A 27,507-nucleotide genomic window follows, 5' to 3' on the forward strand; every position below is an offset into this window, starting at 1 on the left:
GTGTGGAACTGTCACAATCAAACACCTCAATGCTCAACTCGACCTCTCTGTTGGTAGTGCTCCCACTCGTCCGCAAGCTGAGCTACTCAGAGGTGTGCGACCATTGGGTTCCTCGCCGCCTAACAGGAGACCGTAAAGAGCAACGAAGGACCCTCTGTGCGGGATTGCTTGTGACTGATCGTGACAATTTTTTGTTGAACATAGTCACAGGCAGTGAAACATGGATTCATAACTTCGAACCGGAAACAAAAAGGCAACCCACATTACCGTTCCTCCGAAGAAAAAACATCGAAACCACGCTCTCAGCCAGTAAAGTCATGGCGACGGTCTTCTGGGACTTCTATTCAATGTCCTCCCTCCTGGTGCAACGGTCAACTCTGAAGTGTGTTCTGTTATCCTCATGAAACTGAAGAAACGACTTCAACGTGTTCGTCGCCACAAAAATTCAAACGAACTTCTCCTTCTCCACGACAATGCAGGGCCTCACACAAGAATGCGCACCCGGAGGAGTTCAGAAAATGTGATTGGACTGTTCTTCCTCATCCACCCTACATCACGGATCTCACACCTTCCGGCTTCCGTCTGTTTCGCCCAACGAAGTATGCACTGTGCAGGAAGCAGTACGTGGATGATGGGGAGGTTAGTGACGCAACAAGACGTTAGTCCGATGTCGACCAGTAGAGTGGTGCCATGCGGGCACCGAAGCCTTCCAAATAAGGTGGTGTAAGTCCGTCGCATTGAATGGAGATTATGTTGAAAATTAGGTTTTTGTAGCCAAACGAGTGGGAAATAATATAGTTTATTTGACTCCTGGATAAAATCAACTTTCTTTCAGAAAAAAAGGTGTTTCATTACATATTGAGTGCCCTCGTTTTTGTAGATGATTTGGGGATATGCGAGGTGTGAAATTCAGCCCATAGAGCTGCCGCCTCTGGAAAAAGCAACGGTTGTAGCCAGATTAGGCTTCGAAATGAACTGAGCATGGATGGCAGATGCAGGTACTGCATCAGATCTATGCGACAATTTGTTATATGTTCCGTAGATAATTTGAACGATTATTTTTACTGTAATGATGAGCAACGAGTCAGACTACAGGATACGAATAAATCATTAGTTTCATTGGATGGCTACAATCTGGCCGTTTGCAAGATCCTCAATGGCACACTGGCCCAGGTTGAAAAATAACATTACAGTGTATTAGAAACCGACAAGAAGAGCTGCATACATATATGTGACGTATAAACAGGTAATCTGTATATAGATTATACATCAAAGAGTTTTCATGTAAGATTAGTCGTTTCTTTTTAAAATATTTTTAAAATAAATTACATAAATATTAATAACGACAAAATTTCACATTGAATAGGAACAAAGCGACCAGATAAAATAATTCGCGCCAATCAGACTTCCGCTCCGGGACTCTCTGCTCATGACGTGATATTCTTAAATTACTCAATGCATACTACCAAAGAAAAATCTCACCCGGTAACCTACAGAAACCTAAAAAATGTTAACCATGGCGCTCTTCAAAAGGATTTCTCAGACATCCCTTGGCATGATATAAGCAATGAACCGACTTTAGACGGAAAAATTCGGGAATTACGTCGCAAAATAATTGCACTGTATGATAAACATGCTCCTCAACGCACTGTCAAGGTAAAGAGAGCTCCCGCTCCTTGGCTCACCACTGCATTACGCCAGTTAATGAATAAACGTGATGCTGCACATAGGGCCTTCAACCGTAACCCAACTCCCGAGGCGTACGAAGCTTATAGGGAACTCCGAAACAGAACCAAGCAAAGCGTGAGGAATGCCAAAATCAGACATGCCCGCTCTGTCGTATGCGGCATATCAAAACCTGCTGCACTGTGGAAAAAGCTGCGCAGTTTCGGTATAGGGAAGCGAAGATCTGACGCTGTTTATCAAGCGTCTGCAGAAGAATTAAACGATTTCTTCTCAACAGCTGTAAACTGCCACGCAGCGACAAATTACCAGCCCCAAGATATCAGTCTCTCGAGAGACAAGTATTTCCTAAAACATGTCACTACCGGCACAGTACACAAGGCAATTATGCGAATCTCTTCCGAGGCAGTAGGAAATGATGGAGTGAGCATTGGCATGATTAAGATCGTCGTAGACATTATTATTCCAGTTATCACAGACATCTTCAACCTGTCTCTTGTCAGTAGTACATACCCTACTGAGTGGAAGCAAAGTTTAATTCAACCTATACCCAAGACTGACAACCCTAAGTCGCCAGGTGACTACAGGCCAATCAGCATACTACCTGCAATATCTAAAGCCCTAGAATACATCGGCCACGAACAGCTGACGGATTACCTCAAAACTCATAACATCCATGACAAATATCAGTCAGGCTTTCGAAAGCACCATAGTACAGCAACTGCACTAATCAAAGTAACTGATGACATTAAACATGCTATGGACAGACGTGAAGCTACCATCCTAACACTGCTTGACTTTAGCAAGGCTTTTGATACAGTTGACTTTGATATATTACTAATTAAAATGAAATAGCTGAATTTCTCAAACAGCGCAATACACCGGTTCGACAGCTACCTCAAAAACAGAAGTCAACAAGTCATTTGTGGGTCGGAAAAGGCATCATGGAAAAACGTGCGCTCTGGAGTTCCCCAAGGCTCCGTCCTTGGTCCATTACTCTTCTCACTGTACATTAATGATATTTCTTCAGTGATTCACTCCTGCAACTACCATCTATATGCCGACGACATCCAACTGTACATAAGTGCAAGCCCCAAGAACATTGCTGACGCAGTAGCGAGTATGAACGCAGATCTTTGCTCTGTTTCTCGATGGGCACAGAACCTAGGTCTGAAACTAAACCCCAAGAAATCCCAGGTCATACTTATATCTCATCCAAAGTTAATCAGCCGGCACTTTCACGAAACAGTCCCTCAAATACTCCTCAATGGTACCCAACTACCATACCAAAAAACAGTAAAAGACCTTGGAATAATCTTGGATGAACACCTAAACTGGGAAGAACAAACAGTCACAGCTTGCCGGAAATCGCTCTCCTCCCTCCATGCAATTCGAAAATTTAGAAAAATATTTCCAACCCATGTTAAACAAAAATTAGTCCAAACACTAGTCTTGCCTAATCTTTACTACTGTGATGTAGTTCAACACGGCACAAATAGTGAAAATTCGAGATGCCTCGAGCTAGTGATGAATGCTTGGGTTAGATACGTGTGCAATATACGGTTGTATGATCATATCAGTCCTTCATACTCCCAGCTAGGTTGGATACGCCCACATAAGGCACGCGATCTCCACACGATGTGCTTACTTCATCGATTTCTTAGCCACTGGTGCCCCCAATACTTATCTTCTCACATTAAACACCTATCATCATTCCACAACCGCAATACCAGATCGGATACGTCTAGCATCTTGGCTGTACCTTTACATAACACAAAATCTTTCTCCGTGTCATTCTCCATCTCAGCCATACGACTATGGAACGCGCTCCCCTGTGATCTGCGTCTTATCCAGAACCACTCAACATTCAAGAGGGAACTCAAAACTTACATATTAGGGAAGGTATAGCCAGCGCCGGCTTTAGGGTGGGGCGACCCGAGCGGTCGCCCAGGGCGCCGGGGCCCAAGGGGCGCCACGTACTAAACGCATGTAAAAAAAAAAAAAAATTACAATTTACAATCACCCATTTCGCGAAACTAAAATATTATTCAGTCTCATTCAACATACGTCACTAATCTCACGAATGCGCGATGAATTCGGGGTAGCAGAAGAGAAATCATGCTGAATGCAATCTTCGTATTGTCTGCAACCATCCATGTTTGACGCGGGCTAGCACGGGCTCTACCAAAGCGCCTCTCTTATTTGTTTCAAGAACTGCAACAAGGAAGAGCCCATGCAGCCGCACCATCTCTCGTTCACAACAGAAACTACCGGTCGCTCCAAATAAAAGAAAATACAGACTGTGAAATACACATTACATTATGATTTAATTAATACGAATGTATTTATATCGAATATTTGTGACTTAATGACTCATGTATATTAATTAATAGATCATGCAATGCGTGCACTTCATTCATAGAGAATTCTCCCCTAACGTACTGAAATAATACAGCGCCACACAATGTTTGTTAGACTGCATATGTTGGCAGCGCTACGATTTGCACCCGCATGTCAGTAATTGTCAGTAAGAGTCGGAGGCAGCGGTCATGTTTTCGTGGCTGAATAATTGTGAGTGAAACGAGTGTCGTGACTGTGTCAACATTTTAATTTTCTGGTAAGTGCGAAAAACATTTTTATCTTTCAGTTCAGGTTTTTTTCTAGTTACGTCTACTGATAGGTGAATTTCTTTATTTGTTATAGATCGAATACTGTGGTCGCGAAATAGAGCAGTGTCCAAGCAATAATTTGTCAAATTATTAAATCATGCCAGAAGAGAAAGAAATGATTAAAAAAAAGCTTTCTGGTTCAGAAAATCGGAAAAGAAAAGCTGAAAAAGAAAAAGTTCTTGAAGAAACTAAAAAGCACATGAATATTTTTAAGTACCTTAAAGGAAATTCTAAGGCAAATACTTCAGATATTGAATCAAAAGTCCATGTATCAATAAATATTTCTTCAGACTGTGAACAATTATACACAAAAAATATACAATCACCTATTGAAGGTGATCAAATTGACCAGCGCAGTACATCTTTGCATGAATCCTCTGATATTTCTCCAAGTCCAAATGAACACATGACATCTGTGGTCGATGAAAGTATCAACGTTCTTGCAATAAAAGAATACAATGTTTCTGATGTAGGTACGTGGCCAAAAGTACTTAATGCTAGAGATATAGATCGCATTATAATATGTGGACCCTCACAAGTATGTCTAAATAACTTTCCAAAAGATGAAAATGGGCGTCATTTCTCTTCAACTCATTACACAAGAAAACTATCAAACGAAGAAACTATCAGACGACGGTGGCTAGTTTCTTCTGTATCAAACGACAGTGTCTTTTGCTTTTGTTGTCGACTGTTTGATTTAAAATCAACTACTAATTTGACTACCACTGTGGGTTTCAGAAATTGGAAACATTTAAGTGAAGCTCTGAAACTGCATGAAAATAGTCCTAACCACAAAAAAGCATTTACTCAATGGACTGAAGCTGAAATCAGGTTTAAAGCTGGATTAACTATTGACAAGGAAGAACAAAAGCTAATTTCTAAAGAAAGTTTACGATGGAGCAATGTGCTTCAAAGATTGATGCACATTACTTTGTATTTGGCTGAAAATAATACGGCATTCAGAGGGTTATCAGATAAATTATTTACCCCAAATAATGGAAAATTCTTAGGTCTTGTACAGTTATTGGCAAAGTTTGATCCAATCATGGAAGAGCACGTCAGACTGGCATTGAGTGGTGATTTGGCTGACCATTATTGCGGCAAAAATATACAAAATGAATTAATAGAACTCATGGCATCACACGTTATGTCTACAATCGTGTCCCGCATAAAGGGTTCAAAGTATTATGCAATCATAGCTGACTGTACTCCAGATATAAGCCACAAAGAACAACTTTCGATAACTTTAAGATGCGCCGACATAACAGAGGATGGCGCACGTGTAAAAGAACATTTCATCTCATTTCTGCAAATACACTCCTGGAAATGGAAAAAAGAACACATTGACACCGGTGTGTCAGACCCACCATACTTGCTCCGGACACTGCGAGAGGGCTGTACAAGCAATGATCACACGCACGGCACAGCGGACACACCAGGAACCGCGGTGTTGGCCGTCGAATGGCGCTAGCTGCGCAGCATTTGTGCACCGCCGCCGTCAGTGTCAGCCAGTTTGCCGTGGCATACGGAGCTCCATCGCAGTCTTTAACACTGGTAGCATGCCGCGACAGCGTGGAAGTGAACCGTATGTGCAGTTGACGGACTTTGAGCGAGGGCGTATAGTGGGCATGCGGGAGGCCGGGTGGACGTACCGCCGAATTGCTCAACACGTGGGGCGTGAGGTCTCCACAGTACATCGATGTTGTCGCCAGTGGTCGGCGGAAGGTGCACGTGCCCGTCGACCTGGGACCGGACCGCAGCGACGCACGGATGCACGCCAAGACCGTAGGATCCTACGCAGTGCCGTAGGGGACCACACCGCCACTTCCCAGCAAATTAGGGACACTGTTGCTCCTGGGGTATCGGCGAGGACCATTCGCAACCGTCTCCATGAAGCTGGGCTATGGTCCCGCACACCGTTAGGCCGTCTTCCGCTCACGCCCCAACATCGTGCAGCCCGCCTCCAGTGGTGTCGCGACAGGCGTGAATGGAGGGACGAATGGAGACGTGTCGTCTTCAGCGATGAGAGTCGCTTCTGCCTTGGTGCCAATGATGGTCGTATGCGTGTTTGGCGCCGTGCAGGTGAGCGCCACAATCAGGACTGCATACGACCGAGGCACACAGGGCCAACACCCGGCATCATGGTGTGGGGAGCGATCTCCTACACTGGCCGTACACCACTGGTGATCGTCGAGGGGACACTGAATAGTGCACGGTACATCCAAACCGTCATCGAACCCATCGTTCTACCATTCCTAGACCGGCAAGGGAACTTGCTGTTCCAACAGGACAATGCACGTCCGCATGTATCCCGTGCCACCCAACGTGCTCTAGAAGGTGTAAGTCAACTACCCTGGCCAGCAAGATCTCCGGATCTGTCCCCCATTGAGCATGTTTGGGACTGGATGAAGCGTCGTCTCACGCGGTCTGCACGTCCAGCACGAACGCTGGTCCAACTGAGGCGCCATGTGGAAATGGCATGGCAAGCCGTTCCACAGGACTACATCCAGCATCTCTACGATCGTCTCCATGGGAGAATAGCAGCCTGCATTGCTGCGAAAGGTGGATATACACTGTACTAGTGCCGACATTGTGCATGCTCTGTTGCCTGTGTCTATGTGTCTGTGGTTCTGTCAGTGTGATCATGTGATGTATCTGACTCCAGGAATGTGTCAATAAAGTTTCCCCTTCCTGGGACAATGAATTCACGGTGTTCTTATTTCAATTTCCAGGAGTGTAGATGATACAACCGGTGAAGGTCTCACAGAACGCATTTTAAAAACATTGAGTGATCTTACCTTAACATTAATGACTGCAGAGGACAGGGCTACGATAACGGCGCGAACATGAAGGGGAAAAATAAAGGCGTCCAGAACAGAATTAAGAAGTTAAATCCACTAGCTTTTTTTGTGCCATGTGGATGCCATAGTTATAATTTGGTATTGTGTGATGCGGCAAAATCATCAGTAAAATCCGTGACACTGTTCGGAATGTTACAAAAAATGTTTAATCTATTTGCTGGATCGGTAAATAGATGGAAAATTTTGACCGACCATTTGAAGATATGCACCCTGAAAAATGTAAGTGACACACGCTGGGAAGCTCGAATTGATAGCGTCAAAGCGGTCCGTTATCAATTATGCGAAATGCATGACGCTTTGGTTTCCTTGGCCGATGCTACTGAACAAAGCGATGCTGCGGTGTCACACGAAGCGACAACACTAGGAGGACAATTAAAAGACTTCAGCTTCATTGTTTCTCTCGTGACATGGTATGATGTTCTGTTTCAAATTAACGTTGTGAGTAAAGCAAGTCAGTCACCCACAATCAACTTTGTCGAGTTTATGGGAATCCTTGACAAATGTTGCTCTTATTTGGAAACATATAGACAAACAGGTTTCGAACAAGCTATTGTAACAGCAACTGAACTGGCTTCGGATCTTGATACGCAGCCATCATTTAAACCACAAATGCGATTAAGACGTATTAAACGCAGGCCGGGTGAAGAGGCTGTTGATGATCAAATAACTGACCCAAAAAAGAAGTTCAAAGTAGAGTTTTTCAATGCACTGTTGGACACCGTGCACATATCCATGAAAGAAAGATTTGAACAGATGCAAGAATTTTCTGCGACGTGGAGTTTCTTGTTTGACATTAAAAAAAAAATCAAAATAAAGAAGAACTAATACAATGCTGTTCTAAATTACAAGAAAAGTTAACTGTCAACATGAAGTCAGATATTGATGGAAATTTGCTGTGCGACGAAATTTTAGGCCTGCAACACTATCTCGAAGACAGCCAGGCAACGCCTATTGAAGCCTTAAACTTCATAAAAGAGCATAATCTTCAAGAGTTATATCCCAACATCTGGATAACGTTACGTATTTTGCTAACAATACCAGTGACTGTCGCAAGCGGCGAACGCAGTTTTTCCAAACTGAAGTTGATAAAAACGTACTTGCGGTCTACAATGTCTCAAACAAGACTAACCAGTTTGGCCTCACTGTCCATCGAAAATGAAGTTGCAGAAAACCTGGACTTTGCTAATCTGATCAGAGACTTTGCCGACAGAAAAGCGAGAAAAGTAAAATTTTAGTTGTTTATAATTGTTTTTCATTAGGCGTAATATGTTTTGTGTTCAGATGACTGACAGAAAATATAGGTTTATGGCTTACAGTTATATTAAATTCAATAAAAATATGGTACCCAATTCAAAATTAGTGTTTTTTCGTTATACATATTACCTCCTATATATAAAAATCAATTGTTGTGTGATAGTCTCACCAAAACAAAGAAATGGCTTGACCAATTTGAATAATTTTTGTTTTGTTTTGTTCGCTTTAGTACAGGGGTGCTTCAGGAAAGAAAAGAAATATTTGGGATATACGAGCCTGTTTCAACCACATTTTACGCATCTTTTCTTTGTTTGGAACACGCAAAAACAATTTTCTGGAGTTTTTGTAGATGTACAGTGCAGTACTACGCAATATTTTTAGACTATTTCCCAAAACGTGAATGCCCAAACAATATATCACTGCTACAGTGACTGTTACGGCAGCGACAGCAGCATGCTGGACTGACGTCACAGGCTACACAAGACTCACATGGAGCGTCTTAGCGGGCTTTCAGAATATTTGGATTTCATTTCCATTTAAAAAAATAAAATACGGCCAGTGTGCTGGCCAGCCTGGATGTGGCTTTTTGGCGGTTTTCCACATCTTACTAGGTGAATACCGGGCTGGTCCTCACGTCCCGCCTCAGTTACACGACTCGCAGACATTTGCGACACATTCACACTATTTCACGATTTACACTGGATGCAGACAGCAGGGGTACACTACTTCCGTCCCGGGGGTTGTGGGGTGGTGGCAGGAAGGGCATCCGACCACCCCTTAAAATTAAGCATGCCAATTCCGTACTTAACCCTGCCGACCCTGCGCACAATGCGGGATAAAGGCGGTAGCAAAAGAAAGAAAGAAAGAAAGGGTTGTCATGCAGGATACACATAATCGTACTTTGGCTCACACCATGTTGGCGGGCCACTTGCATAGAACTTGTACTAGGGTTCGCCTCAATATCGTGTGGAACCTGTTCCTCTAGAACCCGGCCTTCCAGATTTGGTGTACGCACAGTCTGCCGCCTCCCTGCACCTTCGTCTGTCTGAAAGGACCCATGATCACACAAACGCACAAAAAGGGCTTGAAATGTTCCGTGTTGTTGGCGTCTGTGAGGGTACTTGGTTTGGAATAGCCGTGCTGCCTCTCAATCAAACGGTTCAAATGGCTCTGAGCACTATGCGACTTAACTTCTGAGGTCATCAGTCGCCTAGAACTTAGAAGTAATTAAACCTAACTAACCTAAGGACATCACACACATCCATGCCCGAGGCAGGATTCGAACCTGCGACCGTAGCGGTCGCTCAGCCCCAGACTGTAGCGCTCAGAACAGCACGGCCACTCCGGCCGGCTGCCTCTCAATCGTTTCTATCTGCTTGGCCATACACAAACACCATCTCGGCTTGTTCCCGACATGAATACCGGACCATTCTGCTGCTTACAGTACGCTGCGTCAATCACACCGCCTGCAACAAACAAGGAACACACGGCATGTCGTCAGAGGAACTGACATTCGTCAGCCCCATCTACTGTGGCGATGTTGCCGAGTGGTCAGCGCGACAGAATGTCAATCCTAAGGGGCCGAGGTCGATTCCCGGTGGGTCGAAGATTTTCTCCACTCAGGGACTGGGTATTGTGTCGTCCTAATCATCATCATTTCATCCCCAAGTCACCGAAGTGGCGTCAAATCGAAAGACTTGCACTCGGCGAACGGTCTACCCGACGGGAGGCCCTAGTCACACGACATTCTCATTTATTTCCGGACACATATTCATAGGACCTTTTTTCCTCCAATTCTAGTGAGGAATGAGACCTGCAGTTTGTCAGTTTTATTAATGTTCAGCCTGTATATCAGTAAGTTGAAAACGTAACGAAAATACACTACTGGCCATTAAAATTGCTACACCAAGAAGAAATGCAGATAATAAACGGGTAGTCATTGGACAAACATATTATACCAGAACTGACATGTGATTACATTTTCATGCAATTTGGGTGCATAGATCCTGAGAAATCAGTACCCAGAACAACCACCTCTGGCCGTGATAACGGCCTTGATACGCCTGGGCATTGACTCAAACAGAGCTTGGATGGCGTGTATAGGTACAGCTGCCCATGCAGCTTCAACACGATACCACAGTTCATCAAGAGTAGTGACTGGCGTATTGTGACGAGCCAGTTGCTCGGCCACCATTGACCAGACGTTTTCAGTTGGTGAGAGATCTGGAGAATGTGCTGGCCAGGGCAGCAGTCGAACATTTTCTGTACCCAGAAACGCCCGTACAGGACGTGCAGCATGCAGTCGCGCATTATCCTGCTGAAATGTAGGGTTTCGCATGGATCGAATGAAAGATAGGGTAGAGCCACAGGTTGTAACATATCTGATATGTAACGTCCACTGTTCAAAGTGTCGTCAATGAGAACAAGAGGTGACCGAGACGTGTGACCAATGGTACCGCATACCATCAGACCGGGTGATACACCAGTATGGCGATGACGAATACACGCTTCCAATGTGCGTTCACCGCGGTGTCGCCAAACACGGATGCGACCATCGTGACGCTGTAAACAGAACTTGAATTCATCCGAAAAAACGACGTTTTGCCATTCGGGCGCCCAGGTTCGTCGTGGAGTACACCATTGCAGGTGGTCCTGTCTGTGATGCAGCGTCAAGGGTAGCCACAGCCACGGTCTCCGAGCTGATAGTCCATGCTGCTGCAAACGTCGTCGAACTGTTCGTGCAGATGGTTGTTGTCTTGCAAACGTCCCCACCTGTTGACTCGGGGATCGAGACGTGGCTGCACGATCCGTTACAGCCATGCGGATAAGATGCCTGTCACCTCGACTGCTAGTGATACGAGGCTGATGAGATCCAGCACGGCGTTCCGTATGACCCTCCTGAACCCACCGATTCCATATTCTACTAACAGTCATTGGATCTCGACTACCGCGAGCAGCAATGCCGCGATACGATAAACCGCAATCGCGATAAGCTACAATCCGACCTTTATCAAAGTCGGAAACGTGATGGTATGCATTTCTCCTCCTTACACGCGGCATCACAACAACGTTTCACCAGGCAACGCCGGTCAATTGCTGTTTGTGTATGAGAAATCGTTTGGAAACTTTCCTCATGTCAGCACGTTGTAGGTGTCGCCACCGGCGCCAACCTTGTGTGAATCCTCTGAAAAGCTAATCATTTGCATATCACAGCATCTTCTTCCAGTCGGTTAAATTTCGCGACTGTAGCACGTCATCTTCGCGGTGTAGCGATTTTAATGGGCAGTAGTGTACGACTGTCGATCAGTTCCAGTCACAGAAGTTGAATGGTATTTCACTGCCATGTATCAGGGTACAGGCCAAGTTACTGAGTCATTCACTCATTTTAACAATAGCACGGCTCTTCGGCGATGTCGCCACGACTGTCGCCTGTGCCCGCAGAGTAATGCCACGGAGGTACCTACCAGAGGCGCCACAGCTCAGCACTGTCTCCGGCTGCTCTGCCGCAGGTCCGCGCACCGCGATCTGGACGTGGACAACGCGGTGGTGGGCGGGCGCACGGCGCGCCAGGCAGTGGCCGCCGACCTGCCGGACCTGGCGTGGGAGCTGCCGCCCCCGCACGGCGAGCGCGACGCCTGGTCGGACGCCGACCGCCAGCTGGCGCCCAGGGGCGCGGCCGGCGCCGACGCGTCGCAGCTCGCCCTGCGCTTCGCCTCCGTCACGCTCGAGTTCGGCGCTGATCCGACGGCCGCCAACCTGCTCGACAGCAGGTGTGAACGTACAGTCCTACGGCACCATCGATAAATCTTGCTCAGAAAATTTGTACACCACGTATAAAGGGTGAATCACCAAAACTTCCAACGCATATATATATTTATATTTAGCGTATGACGCTACGCACATAGTTTACACTTATTACATATAAAATACATAAGTGAAGCATACATATTCAGATAAAATATACTACATAAACACAATAAAAAGTAACATCACAGCAGACATTTTGCGTTACACAAGTCTTCAAATTCTGACGTCCAAATTGGCGATCCATTCGAGGCAGGGCGGTGTGGCGTTGAAGAAGTCAGCCCGACTACCCTGGTAGGCTCTTAATTTACAGTCCTGGGCGATGTGCTGTATTGTTTGATTAGGTGCCCCACAGTCACAGCTAGGGCTGAGAAGCTTTCCCCACTTGTGTAGATTGTGTGCACATAGTCCACGTCCTGTTCGGATTCTGTTTAGGCTTTTCCATAGTTGTCGTGGAAGTTCAAAGCCCTTAGGTTTCTCTTATGGACAGATAAGTTCACGGTTGTCAGGGGAGGCACTATCACTCCAGCTCTCGTGTCATTTAGTATCCATGCTGAAGTTGGCAGCTGACAGTTGTTGGGCCAGTCTTAAAGGGGGATTTCTGGAGTGGAGTCGTATTCTTTCCAAAGTTGGGACATCTTCATGGGTAGGAAATGGGGGGTTATGCATTATTTTTGTGTATTCCTTCATCAGAGTTTCCTGTCTTCGCAGGGAGGGTGGAGCTATATGACTAAGTGTTGGAAGCCAATATAGTGAACAGTCTTTATGCATCCAGTTATGGTTCTCATAACAGCGTTGAGCTGGGTGTCTACCTTGTTTACATGCTTGCCGGTTAACCACGCTGGTGCACAGTACTCGGCTGCAGAGTACACTAAGGCGAGTGCAGAGGTTCATAGTGTGTCTGCTGCTGCTCCCCAGTTTGTGCTGCAGAGCCTCTGAATGAGGCTGTTCCGTGAGCTTCCAACGCAAATATTGCGGAAATGGAAAACGCTATTGATGTGCTGATTTCACAGAATGGGCTGGAAGTCAGAGGCTCGTATTGATAGCCAATCAACAGATTGTAATAATACTTACAAAGTGTGTTTTCCAGCAATCATACACTTCCTTTAATAGGACAGTGCCTATTGGAAGGAAGGAAGGAAGATTGGGTTTAACGTCCCGTCGACATCGAGGTCATTAGAGACAGAGCACCAGCTCTGTGTCGTGGATGGGGAGGGAAATTGACCGTGTCCTTTCAAAGGAACCTCCTAGGTTGGGTTGGGTTGGGTTGTTTGGGGGAGGAGACCAGATAGCGAGGTCATCGGTCTCATCGGATTAGGGAAGGACGGGGAGGGAAGTCGGCCATGCCCTTTCAAAGGAACCATCCCGGCATTTGCGTGGAGCGATGTAGGGAAATTACGGAAAACCTAAATCAGGATGGCCAGGCGCGGGATTGAACCGTCGTCCTCCCGAATGCGGTACCAGTGAGCTACGAACCATCCTAGTATTTGCCTGGAGCGATTTAGGGAAATCACGGAAAACCTGAATCTGGATTGCCGGACGTGGGTTTGAACTGTCGCGCTCCCACATGCGAATCTAGAGCGCTAACCACTACGCCACCTCACTCGGTCAGTGCCTGTTGACATTAACACACTAAAAATAGGGTAAATTAGAATGTTAGAGGTGTTTGTTGCAGGATTCTAGTGCGAGTCGTTCACTGGAGATCGTATTTTGAAAAGTTCCCACACCAACAATTATACCACACCTGTGATAGCACATGCTGGAGAGTAACATAATTGTGTACACTGGTTGTGTTGATTCTGACCAGTAACGAGACAACTGACCAATACAGGTTCTGTGCATAATGACCACCATCAGCAGCAATCCTTTCTTCCAGTTTGGTATGGAATGACTTCTCCACGCGTGCTAGCATTTCGGCAGAGATGTCCGAGCAGGCGGCATTATACTTGGCATGACCTTGTAGATAGGTTTATTTCGCTTTCCCCACAAAAAAGAGTCTACAGCGTTAAATCCAGGGAATAGGCTGGTCAAGATACAGGTCCTTTACGTCCAGTCCAAGAATTTGAGAAAAATTCGTGAAGACATGCTGCACTACTTCATGTACTATGGGCTGGACAACCACCATGTTGGTACCACAATTCGCAGCTAGTCTGCAAAGGAACGTGTTCTAGCATCCGTGGAAGATGGTTTGTTAGGCGGCTGCGATACTTTTGCACATTCATTATTCCGCCTGTGAAAAACGGGCCTATGAGCTGATGGCTCACTATCCCAAAACACACTTTTACACTCCATGGACTCTAATGTTCCACCTGACGAGGACAACGGGGATTATCATCAGACTAATGGTGCATGTTTCGGCGGCTTACCTGGCCATGATTGGTAAATGTGGCTTCAACACTAAACAAGATACATGATACATCCTGAGTATCCTGTCTTAACGCCCATGTGCATAAGTTAACACGAGTCTCCTAATTGTTTCCACGCGGCTCTTGATGAAGAGACATGTGGTAGGCATAGAACATGTGTCGGAGAATGTGCAGGGCACTTGCCTGATTCGTGCCACTTCGTCATGCGGTTTCACAGGAGCTAACGTGCGATCAGCTACATCAATAAGAACATTAATTTCCCCCTCTTCTGTCATCACTTGTTTCCTTCTGTTATGTTGTCTAGATGTTACAGATCACTTTCACGTAACTGGTTGAAGTGGTTCACAAATAATCGCTGTCATGGTTGACGTCTATTGGGAGATTTTGCCGCATACACCGTCCAAGGACGGACTGCATTCTTCCTACACTCTCCATACACCGTGAGCTTGTCCGCTTTTTCTGGGCTGGTAAATCCCCTCCACCACTCCCCCACTGCTTGGACTATCTATCGATCTATCGCTTGAGCCTTGTCCTGCAGGTACGGAGGGTCAGCCATCGTTAATCGAATTTGGCATGTTAATGTTTAAGGGGTGGCCGGATGTAAAGGAGACCACTTATAAAACACTAATACGACCTATTCTTGAGTACTGCTCAAGCGTTTGGGATCCCTATCAGGTCGGATTGAGGGAGGACATGAAGTAATTCAGAGGCGGGCTGCTAGAATTGTTACTGGTAGGTTTGATCATCATGCGAGTGTTACGGAAATGCTTCAGGAACTCGGGTGGGAGTCTCTAGAGGAAAGGAGGCGTTCTTTTCGTGAGTCGCTACTGAGGAAATTTAGAGAACCAGCATTTGAGGCTGACTGCAGTACAATTTTACTGCCGCCAACTTACATTTCGCGAAAAGACCACAAAGATAAGATAAGAGAGATTAGGACTCGTACAGAGGCATATGGGCAGTCATTTTTCCCCCGTTCTGTTTGGGAGTGGAACAGGGAGAGAAGATGCTAGTTGTGGTATGAGGTACCCTCCGCCACGCACCGTATGGTGGATTGCGGAGTATGTATGTAGATGCCCTTCCTGCCGCCACCTCGTACCCCCTGGGATGGAATTAGTGTACCCCACTGTCTGTATCAAGTGTAGTCCATGGAATAGAGCGAAAGTGTTCAGATGTCTGCGAGCCGTGTAACTGAGGCGGAACATGGGGACCAGCCCGGTATTCACCTAGCGGGATGCGGAAAACCGCCAAAAAACCACATCCAGGCTGGCCGGCACATCGGCCCTCCTCGTTAATCCGCCGGGCGGATTCGATCCGTGGCCGGCGCGTCTACCCGAGTCCAGGAAGCAGCGCGTTAGCGCTCTCGGCTACCCTGGCTGTTCCCCTAGTACTTGGACTGTCACACATTAACTGGCTAGCTAGTCGCAAAGCACTCAAGTAGCACACAAGCACACTGTACACAAACATGACAAACATCGCATCCAGACAAGTGTCGGTTTGGGAACTTTTCAAAATACATCTCGTGAACCACTTGCACTAGAATCCTACAACAATCTTCACTGCTATTCTAATATACCCTACGTTTTATTTGTTAATGTCAAAAGGTACTGTTCCATTTAAAAAAGCCTATGTTCGCAAAAAAATAAACTTTCTTACATCATTACTATCTGTTTATTGGCTAGCAATAAAAGCCTCTGACCACCAATGCATTCTGTGAAAACCGCACATCAATATCACTTCCCATTTCTGCAATAGCTGCGGTGCAGCTTTTAGCCCCCGTATACGTGAACATGCATGGGTCAACACCATCTGATCAAAAGTAGTCGGACACCTCTATGTAATGCGGAATTAACTAATAGATGCGTGTTTCTAGGGGGAGTGGTAGGACTGGGTTGAGCTGGGACTGGTTTTTGCCCAATGCTAAAATAATTTTTATTTTATTTCCCCACACATAGGCTACAGTAAATTTAAATAAATTTTAAGGCAGTTACTCTTGCCAGAGAGAGAGAGAACTACACTCCTGGAAATTGAAATAAGAACACCGTGAATTCATTGTCCCAGGAAGGGGAAACTTTATTGACACATTCCTGGGGTCAGATACACCACATGATCACACTGACAGAACCACAGGCACATAGACACAGGCAACAGAGCATGCACAATGTCGGCACTAGTACAGTGTATATCCACCTTTCGCAGCAATGCAGGCTACTATTCTCCCATGGAGACAATCGTAGAGATGCTGGATGTAGTCCTGTGGAACGGCTTGCCATGCCATTTCCACCTGGCGCCTCAGTTGGACCAGCGTTCGTGCTGGACGTGCAGACCGCGTGAGACGACGCTTCATTCAGTCCCAAATATGCTCAATGGGGGACAGATCCGGAGATCTTGCTGGCCAGGGTAGTTGACTTACACCTTCTAGAGCACGTTGGGTGGCACGGGATACATGCGGACGTGCATTGTCCTGTTGGAACAGCAAGTTCCCTTGCCGGTCTAGGAATGGTAGAACGATGGGTTCGATGACGGTTTGGATGTACCGTGCACTATTCAGTGTCCCCTCGACGATCACCAGTGGTGTACGGCCTGTGTAGGAGATCGCTCCCCACACCATGATGCCGGGTGTTGGCCCTGTGTGCCTCGGTCGTATGCAGTCCTGATTGTGGCGCTCACCTGCACGACGCCAAACACGCATACGACTATCATTGGCACCAAGGCAGAAGCGACTCTCATCGCTGAAGACGACACGTCTCCATTCGTCCCTCCATTCACGCCTGTCGCGACACCACTGGAGGCGGGCTGCACGATGTTGGGGCGTGAGCGGAAGACGGCCTAACGGTGTGCGGGACCGTAGCCCAGCTTCATGGAGACGGTTGTGAATGGTCCTCGCCGATACGCCAGGAGCAACAGTGTCCCTAATTTGCTGGGAAGTGGCGGTGCGGTCCCCTACGGCACTGCGTAGGATCCTACGGTCTTGGCGTGCATCCGTGCGTCGCTGCGGTCCGGTCCCAGGTCGACGGGCACGTGCACCTTCCGCCGACCACTGGCGACAACATCGATGTACTGTGGAGACCTCACGCCCCACGTGTTGAGCAATTCGGTGGTACGTCCACCCGGCCTCCCGCATGCCCACTATACGCCCTCGCTCAAAGTCCGTCAACTGCACATACGGTTCACGTCCACACTGTCGCGGCATGCTACCAGTGTTAAAGACTGCGTTGGAGCTCCGTATGCCACGGCAAACTGGCTGACACTGACGGCGGCGGTGCACAAATGCTGCGCAGCTAGCGCCATTCGACGGCCAACACCGCGGTTCCTGGTGTGTCCGCTGTGCCGTGCGTGTGATCATTGCTTGTACAGCCCTCTCGCAGTGTCCGGAGCAAGTATGGTGGGTCTGACACACCGGTGTCAATGTGTTCTTTTTTCCATTTCCAGGAGTGTAGTTTACCGCTAAATAACAGGTCAACTCTGCAGCAGATTAGAGAACAAACTACCAGGCAACCGAGGAAAATTTACAATCTTTACAAGAGAGGATACAAGAATTACCAATCGTGCTTCGCTATTAACATCAATTTAAATTAAATCCGCAGTAACAAATAATTCAGTAATTCATTTCAAGACTGGCAGTTTCCGAAATATAACACAAGAACCATAATTAAATCTGTCTGCACAAGGAATTTACGGAGGATACCAACGCAATATCATAAGCTTAACCAAACACTGAACAGTTAAATATTCCATAATAACTGCTCACAAATGTGCAAGTAATTACGTCAGACATGAAAACAGTTGTGCAATGAGTAAATTCTATGGAGGCGGTACAACGGAAAGCTGTCTGGATCTGAAAACCTGATCCATGACAGATTTTAATTTTTTCCACAGTCACCTCGATCGGTCTTTGAGCACCATCACCTCAGTTTCTCTAGCAGTTCCGATTTTTCACGGACAAATGGTCTGGCACGTCTTTCTTCGCCATTCAGAGTTGTTTTACCACACCGAAAGCGCATGCGCAACGTAATCACAAGTGTATAGCGGTTGCCATACACTTCCACCAACTCAGAATGGAATGTTGCAGCGTTGTTCCCTTCAAATACAGAAAGCAAATCGCCGCACCATACTCCACTTTGTCAATGTTCTTCAGCGTGTTGTTTTGGTTCCTCAAGAGGAGTTGTACGATACTGCGGTGTGACGACTTCCGTGTGTACGTGGACTGTAGGTACGTACCTGCAAAAAGACAAAAAATTTGTGATTTTTTTAGGTGATACTTAACCCTTTGAGTCACAACAATATAGAAAAATTAATTTTAAGTTTTCTCACAAAATTGACCTTTATCATCGTAGCAAGCGAGGAACACAATAGTTGTTGTTGTTGTGGTCTTCAGTCCTGAGACTGGTTTGATGCAGCTCTCCATGCTACTCTATCCTGTGCAAGCTTCTTCATCTCCCAGGACCTACTGCAACCTACATCCTTTTGAATCTGCTTAGTGTATTCATCTCTTGGTCTCCCCCTACGATTTTTACCCTCCACGCTGCCCTCCAATACTAAATTGGTGATCCCTTGATGCCTCAGAACATGTCCTACCAACCGATCCCTTCTTCTGGTCAAGTTGTGCCACGAACTTCCCTTCTCCTCAATCCTATTCAATACTTCCTCATTAGTTATGTGATCTACCCATCTAATCTTCAGCATTCTTCTGTAGCACCACATTTCGAAAGCTTCTATTCTCTTCTTGTCCAAACTATTTACCGTCCATGTTTCACTTCCATACATGGCTACACTCCATACAAATACTTTCAGAAATGAGTTCCTGACACTTAAATCTATACTCGATGTTAACAAATTTCTCTTCTTCAGAAACGCTTTCCTTGCCATTGCCAGTCTACATTTTATATCCTCTCTACTTCGACCATCATCAGTTATTTTGCTCCCCAAATAGCAAAACTCCTTTACTACTTTAAGTGTCTCAATTCCTAATCTAATACCCTCAACATCACCCGACTTAATTCGACTACATTCCATTATCCTCGTTTTGCTTTTGTTGATGTTCATCTTATATCCTCCCTTCAAGACACCATCCATTCCGTTCAACTGTTCTTCCAAGTCCTTTGCTGTCTCTGACAGAATTACAATGTCATCGGCGAACCTCAAAGTTTTTATTTCTTCTCCATGGATTTTAACACCTACTCCGAATTTTTCTCTTGTTTCCTTTACTGCTTGCTCTATATACAGATTGAATAACATCGGGGAGAGGCTACAACCCTGTCTCACTCCCTTCCCAACCACTGCTTCCCTTTCATGTCCTTCAACTGTTACAACTGCCATCTGGTTTCTGTACAAATTGTAAATAGCCTTTCGCTCCCTGTATTTTACCCCTGCCACCTTTAGAATTTGAAAGAGAGTATTCCAGTCAACATTGTCAAAAGCTTTCTCTAAGTCTACAAATGCTAGAAACGTAGGTTTGCCTTTCCTTAATCTTTCTTCTAAGATAAGTCGTAAGGTCAGTATTGCCTCACGAGTTCCAGTATTTCTACGGAATCCAAACTGATCTTCCCCGAGGTCGGCTTCTACTAGTTTTTCCATTCGTCTGTAAAGAATTCGTGTTAGTATTTTGCAGCTGTGACTTATTAAACTGATTGTTCGGTAATTTTCACATCTGTCAACACCTGCTTTCTTTGGGATTGGAATTATTATATTCTTCTTGGAGTCTGAGGGTATTTCGCCTGTTTCATACATCTTGCTCACCAGATGGTAGAGTTTTGTCAGGACTGGCTCTCCCAAGGCCGTCAGTAGTTCCAATGGAATGTTGTCTACTCTGGGGGCCTTGTTTCGACTCAGGTCGTTCAGTGCTCTGTAAAACTCTTCACGCAGTATCGTATCTCCCATTTCATCTTCATCTACATTCTCTTCCATTTCCATAATATTGTCCTCAAGTACATCGCCCTTGTATAGACCCTCTATATACTCCTTCCACATTTCTGCTTACCCCTCTTTGCTTAGAACTGGGTTTCCATCTGAGCTCTTGATATTCATGCAAGTGGCTCTCTTTTCTCCAAAGGTCTCTTTAATTTTCCTGTAGGCAGTATCTATCTTACCCCTAGTGAGATAAGCCTCTACATCCTTACATTTGTCCTCTAGCCATCCCTGCTTAGCTATTTTGCACTTCTTGTCGATCTCATTTTTGAGACGTTTGTATTCCTTTTTGCCTGCTTCATTTACTACATTTTTATATTTTCTCCTTTCATCAACTAAATTCAATATCTCTTCTGTTACCCAAGGATTTCTACTAGCCCTAGTCTTTTTACCTACTTAATCCTCTGCTGCCTTCACTACTTCATCCCTCAAAGCTACCCATTCTTCTTCTACTGTATTTCTTTCCCCCATTCCTGTCAATTGTTCCCTTATGCTCTCCCTGAAACTCTGTACAACCTCTGGTTCTTTCAGTTTATCCAGGTCCCATCTCCTTAAATTCCCACCTTTTTGCAGTTTCTTCAGTTTTAATCTACAGGTCATAACCAATAGATTGTGATCAGAGTCCACATCTGCCCCTGGAAATGTCTTACAATTTAAAACCTGGTTCCTAAATCTCTGTCTTACCATTATATAATCTATCTGATACCTTTTAGTATCTCCAGGATTCTTCCATGTATACAACCTTCTATCATGATTCCTAAACCAAGTGTTAGCTATTATTAAGTTGTGCTCTGTGCAAAATTCTACCAGGTGGCTTGCTCTTTCATTTCTTAGCCCCAATCCATATTCACCTACTACGTTTCCTTCTCTCCCTTTTCCTACACTCGAATTCCAGTCACCCATGACTATTAAATTTTCGTCTCCCTTCACTATCTGAATAATTTCTTTTATTTCATCATACATTTCTTCAATTTCTTCGTCATCTGCAGAGCTAGTTGGCATATAAACTTGTACTACTGTAGTAGATGTGGGCTTCTTATCTATCTTGGCCACAATAATGCGTTCACTATGCTGTTTGTAGTAGCTTACCCGCATTCCTATTTTCCTATTCATTATTAAACTTACTCCTGCATTACCCCTATTTGACTTTGTGTTTATAACCCTGTAGCCACCTGACCAGAAGTCTTGTTCCTCCTGTCACCGAACTTCACTAATTCCCACTATATCTAACTTTAACCTATCCATTTCCCTTTTTAAATTTTCTAACCTACCTGCCCGATTAAGGGATCTGACATTCCACGCTCCGATCCGTAGAACGCCAGTTTTCTTTCTCCTGATAACGACATCCTCTTGAGTAGTCCCCGCCCGGAGATCCGAATGGGGGACTATTTTACCTCCGGAATATTTTACCCAATAGGACGCCATCATCATTTAATCATACAGTAAAGCTGCATGCCCTCGGGAAAAATTACGGCCGTAGTTTCCCCATGCTTTCAGCCGTTCGCAGTACCAGCACAGCAAGGCCGTTTTGGTTATTGTTACAAGGCCAGATCAGTCAATCATCGAGACTGTTGCCCTTGCAAGTACTGAAAAGGCTGCTGCCCCTCTTCAGGAACCACACGTTTGTCTGACCTCTCAACAGATACCCCTCCGTTGTGGTTGCACCTACGGTATGGCTATCTGTATCGCTGAGGCACGCAAGCCTCCCCACCAACGGCAAGGTCCATGGTTCATGGGGGGGGGGGATCTGTTATCTGTCGGCATCTTGTGCCGACACAATAGTAAATTGGCAAAAAGTAAACAATCAATTGTATTAAAGTTGCTGTTTCTCTTTGGAACCACTGGAGCACACAGTTTAGGAGTTATGCAAACTGGTGACAAATTATATTCATACAGGTATCGACCGAAAATGAAAAACGTAAAGTTTAGCAAGCTGTGGATGAATATGTTCGTTGCAGCGCACATTTCCTCGCGTAGCTGGCAGGACAGTAAACAGGGAACATGTCGATACCAGGGCATAAGATCTTTGCGAGTTTCATTTAGTGTACGCAATTGGAAAGAAATTGTGCCTCCCAGACAGTCGCGTCGACAATATACGCTAATGTCAGCATTTGAGGGAGGACGTATAGTTGGGCTCAGAGAAACCGATTCGTGTAATCGGCGAATTGCTCGACATCTGAATAGAAGCGATGTCATTGCTCAACGATGTTGGCAGGAATAGGTGAACCACGGCCGAACACAGCGTCAAGGAGGAAGCGTCGACCTAGAGTGGCGATAGAACGTGAGAACCGAGCAATCGTCAGAGAGGCACTCAGAGCACCCAGTTCATCATTATCATCTTTCCGATGTGCAGTTGGTGTTTCAGCGGCCACAAGGACCAATAATAGGCGCCTCACAGAAAGGATGCTGAGCCCACGACGCCTCTTGTGCCGACTACCATTGATCTCTGTACACCAACAAGCTCGTTTCCAGTGTTGTGGGGCATTTTCGGCCTGGAAACTCATTGACTGGGGAAGAATTGTCATTAGTGATACGTCCCGCTTCGAACTGAGCGCCAGTGACCAACGAAGATGTGTCTGGAGATACCCCAGACAGTGGAGAGATACCAGACTGACTGTCGCCCGCCATATGGTACGACAAGCAGGAGTGATGGTCTTGGTTGCCGTACCATTTCATAACAGATCTCCTTTGGTTGTCATCCACGGCATCATTATAGCATAGTGGTACGTCGACGATTTTCTGCGTCCCGGTTTGTTGCTCTTCATAGCAATCCATCCTGGGTTTACATTTTAGCAAGATAATGTCTGCCCGCACACGGCGAAAGTTTTACTGCTTGCCGAACCCTACCTTGGCCAACAAGGTCACCAGATCTCTTCCCTGTTAAGAATCTTTGGAGCATAAGGACAGTGCCCTCCAAGCAGCTCGGAATTTTGACGATCTAACGCGCCAGTCGGACAGAGTTTGGCACGACACCCCTCAGGAGGACATCCAACAATTCTATCAATCAGTGTCAAACGGATGATTGCATAAGAACCAGAAGTGGACCAATCCGTTATTGACTTCCTCAGTTTGTGAAAGCTCTTTCTCTTGGATAAATCACCCAAGCTCTACGAAACTGTTATCATTTGTTTGTCTGTACATACACATCACATCTATCGATTTCTGCCCCATTCGGATAATTCTTTCGTGTTGCTACGTTTTTCCCCCCTTAGAGTGTATTTGAAAGGAGTTCGCTAACTTTCCTAGACACAGTCCCATATCTCGAAACTTGCCGAACTCATAATATATAAAATAAATTATAATTCTAACTAATAAGCATAATGGGTCCAAAATTTAAAAAACTTGTATCAAAAGCACAAACTGCTCCAGTGCTTTCATTTCGAAACACTCATAATAGCTGTGGTACAAACTCAAATTTACGTTACAATAACTTTAGATTTACTAACTTTCATTGTCAGTTACGTTCAAAAATGGTTCAAATGGTTCTGAGCACTATGGGACTTAACATCTGTGGTCATCAGTCCCCTAGAACTTAGAACTACTTAAACCTAACTAACCTAAGGACATCCATACCCGAGGCAGGATTCGAACCTGCGACCGTAGCAGTCGCGCGGTTCCGGACTGAGTGCCTAGAACCGCATGGCCACCGCGGCCGGCGTCAGTTACGTCATCAGTATGATCACTATGGAAAAAAAACACATTTCACAACTCCTACAATTATGTATAGCACAGTCTCCATGACGACTGTTTATTTGAACGCTGTGACAACTACAATCCACTACATTCTAGATGCACCTTATTATACCACTTGATGTCTTTGTCTTGCAATAGCATCGGTGGTTTCATGCGAAAGGCACCTAAAACGTGTACCGCAAAAATTGCGGAAATGGAAAGTGCTATTCATATGCGTTTTTCACAGAATGGATTGGAAGACAGCGGCACCTACTGTGCTGTAATAATACTTAGAAAGCATATTTTTTTTGGAAACATCCACTTTTTTAGATGGAACAGTACCTATTCACATTAACAAATTAAAAATAGGGTATATTAGAATGGCAATGATGTTTGTTCCAGAATTCTAGTGAGATTCATGTACGGGATATCATATTTTGAAAACTCTCAACACGGACACTTGTTTGTGTCATTCAACCTGCGTAGTTGCTAGGTATGATATTGTCATGTTTGCTTACGGTGTGCGTCAGTGTTTCTTGAGGGCATCGTGACTTGCTAATCAGTTATTGTGCGGCAGTCCAGCAGTAGGTCGTGAGCGGATGATGGGATTTACCAATGCAGAAAAAGCAGACGTGCTCATGGTGTATGCAGAGAGTAGGAAGAATGCAGTTCCTTCTTGCACGGTGTATGCGGCAAGATACCCCAAAAGACGTCAACCATCCCAGCAATTATTTATCAACCTCTTCAACCTGTTACGTAAAAGTGACAGTTTAACATCTAGACAACGTAACAGAAGGAAACAAATGACGGCAGGAGAGCGGACATTAGTGTTTTTGCTGCTGTTGCAGTTGATGCGCACGTTAGCACCCGCGCAACCACATGAGGGAGTGGCATGAGTCAGGCATGTGTCCTGTGCATCAACACAGGCTCCGTCCCTATTACATCTCTCTCCATCAAGAGCTGCATGGAAACGATTAGGAGAATCGTGTTAACTTCCGTACGTGGGCATTAAGACAGGATATGCCAGATGTATCATGTATCTTGTTTAGTGATGAAGCCACAAGCCGGCCGCTGTGGCCGAGCAGTTGTAGGTGCTTCAGTCCGGAACAGCGCTGCTGCTACGGTGGCAAGTTCGAATCCTGCCTCGGGCATGGATGTGTGTGATGTTCTTAGGTTAGTTAGGTTTAAGTAGTTCTAAATCTAGGGGACTGATGACCTCAGATGTTAAGTCCCTTAGTGCTTAGAGCCATTTGAATCATTTGTTTGATGAAGCCACATTTACCAATCATAGCCAGGTAAACTGGCGAAACATGCACTATTGGTCTGATGACAATCCCCAATGGCCTCGTCACGTGGAACGTCAGCGTCCATGGAGTGTGACCGTGTAGTGTTGGATAGTGAACCGTCAGCTCATAGGCCCCTTTTTCATAGAACACTAAATGTGCACAAGTATCGCAGCCTCCTAATAGACCATCATCCACGGACGCTAGAAGACGTTCCTCTGCAGATTATCAGGAACCTCGGGTACCAACATGATGGCTCTCCAGCTCATAGTGCCCAAAGTATTACAGCATGTCTTCAGGAATTGTCCCCAAATCTTTGGGTTGGACGCAGTGGACCTATATCCTGGTCGGCCCATTCCCTGGACTTGACCTTGGCAGACTTTTTTCTGTGGGGAAAGCTGAAAGGCGATGCCTACAAGGACATACCAACAACACCCGATGATATGCAACGACATATTACTGCAGCGTGCTCGGGCATGTCCACTGAAATGGTAGTACGTGTACGGCAATCCTTCCATACCAGGCTGCAAGCGCGAATTACAGCTGCCTTTGATCATTTTGAACACAACCTGTGATGTTCAGTTGTCTCGTTACTGGTCGGAATCCACATAACTAATGTATGCACTTCTGTTGTTCTTTGGTGTGTGGTACCACAAGTATTGCACAAGTGTCGGTTTGGGAACTTTTCAGAATACTTTATCTCGTAAACGACTCGCACTAGAATCCTGCGACAGACATCACTGACATCATAATTGAACCTACTTTTAGTTTGTTAATGTCAATAGGCATTGTTCCATTTAAGAAATGTATGTTTACACAAAAAGTAGACTTTCCAAGAATTATGAGAATCTCTCTATTGGCTAGCAATAAAAGCCCTGACTAACACACCATTCTGTAAAAACTGCACCTAAACAACACTTACCATTTCCACAATACCTGCGGTGCAAGTTTTAAGTGATTCATCATGTATCTAAATGTGGTTCCAAGCGGAAAACATTGGTTCTCAAAATGTTAGGAAAAATAGCATAGAGTAATGAAATTTTGGGAATACATCCGTCTAGGCAACATATTTAAGTGGTTAACATTGCAAGATCAAGGGTTAATTAAGCGCGAGATAACCTATTGCAAATATGAATCGCTGGTACATTAATAACCGGTGTAACCGCCAGAATGTTGAATGGAAGCAGGTAAAAGAGCGTGCTTGTATTGCACAGGTGCTGGCTGTCAGTTTACAGGATGGAGTTCCAAGCCTGTTGCACATGGTTGATCAAGACAGGGACGGTTAATACTGTTCGTGGATGATGCTGGAGTTGCCGTCTGACGATGTCTCATATGTGCTCCGTTGGAGACAGATCTGGTGATCAAGGAGACCAAGACAAAACGTGGACACTGTGAATCGCACGTTGGGATACAACAGCGGTATGAGGGCAAGCGTTATCCTGTTGGAAAACACTCTTGCAGCGCTATGCATGAATGGCAGCACAAGAGGTCGAATCACCTGACTGATGGACAAATTTGAAATCAGGGTGTATGGGATAACCATGCGTGTGCTCCAGCTGTTATTCGAAAACGCACCCCAGACCATAATCCCAGGTCTAGGTCCAGTTTGTCTAGCACGCAGACAGGTTGGGTGCAGGTTCTCAACTGGCTTCCTTCTAACCGACATCAATGACACCGAAGCAGAACCAGCTTTCATCAGAAAACGAAACAGACCTCCACCCCACCTTCCAGTGAGCTCTCACCTGACACCACTGACAAAACAAATGGTGTTTCGGGTTAGTGGTATGCACAGGGCGTCTAGTTCGAAGCTGTCCTTGAATGAACCGATTTGTAATAGTTCATTGTGTCACTGTGGTGCCAACTGCCGCTGATATCGCTGCAGCAGGTGCAGTGTGAAGCGCCAGACCCATACGATGGTCTTCCCTCACGGTAGTGTCACGTGGCTGTCCAAAGCCCGGTCTTTTTGCGGCCATACGTTCTCCTGGCCACCACTGCCAGCAACCGCGTACAG

General features: G+C 45.5%; 1 protein-coding gene across 1 annotated transcript in view; it reads left to right on the forward strand.

Moving 5' to 3' along the window:
* Positions 1 to 27,507, forward strand: part of LOC124776152 (transient receptor potential cation channel subfamily A member 1-like) — an 87,444-nt gene that overhangs the window by 53,178 nt on the left and 6,759 nt on the right. The window contains exon 5 of the mRNA XM_047250993.1: positions 11,977 to 12,237. Within this exon, the coding sequence (XP_047106949.1) occupies positions 11,977 to 12,237 (261 nt within the window). The remainder of the gene's footprint in view (positions 1 to 11,976; positions 12,238 to 27,507) is intronic.

This window comes from Schistocerca piceifrons, chromosome 1 (assembly GCF_021461385.2).
Source record: "Schistocerca piceifrons isolate TAMUIC-IGC-003096 chromosome 1, iqSchPice1.1, whole genome shotgun sequence".
Lineage (NCBI taxonomy): Eukaryota > Metazoa > Arthropoda > Insecta > Orthoptera > Acrididae > Schistocerca > Schistocerca piceifrons.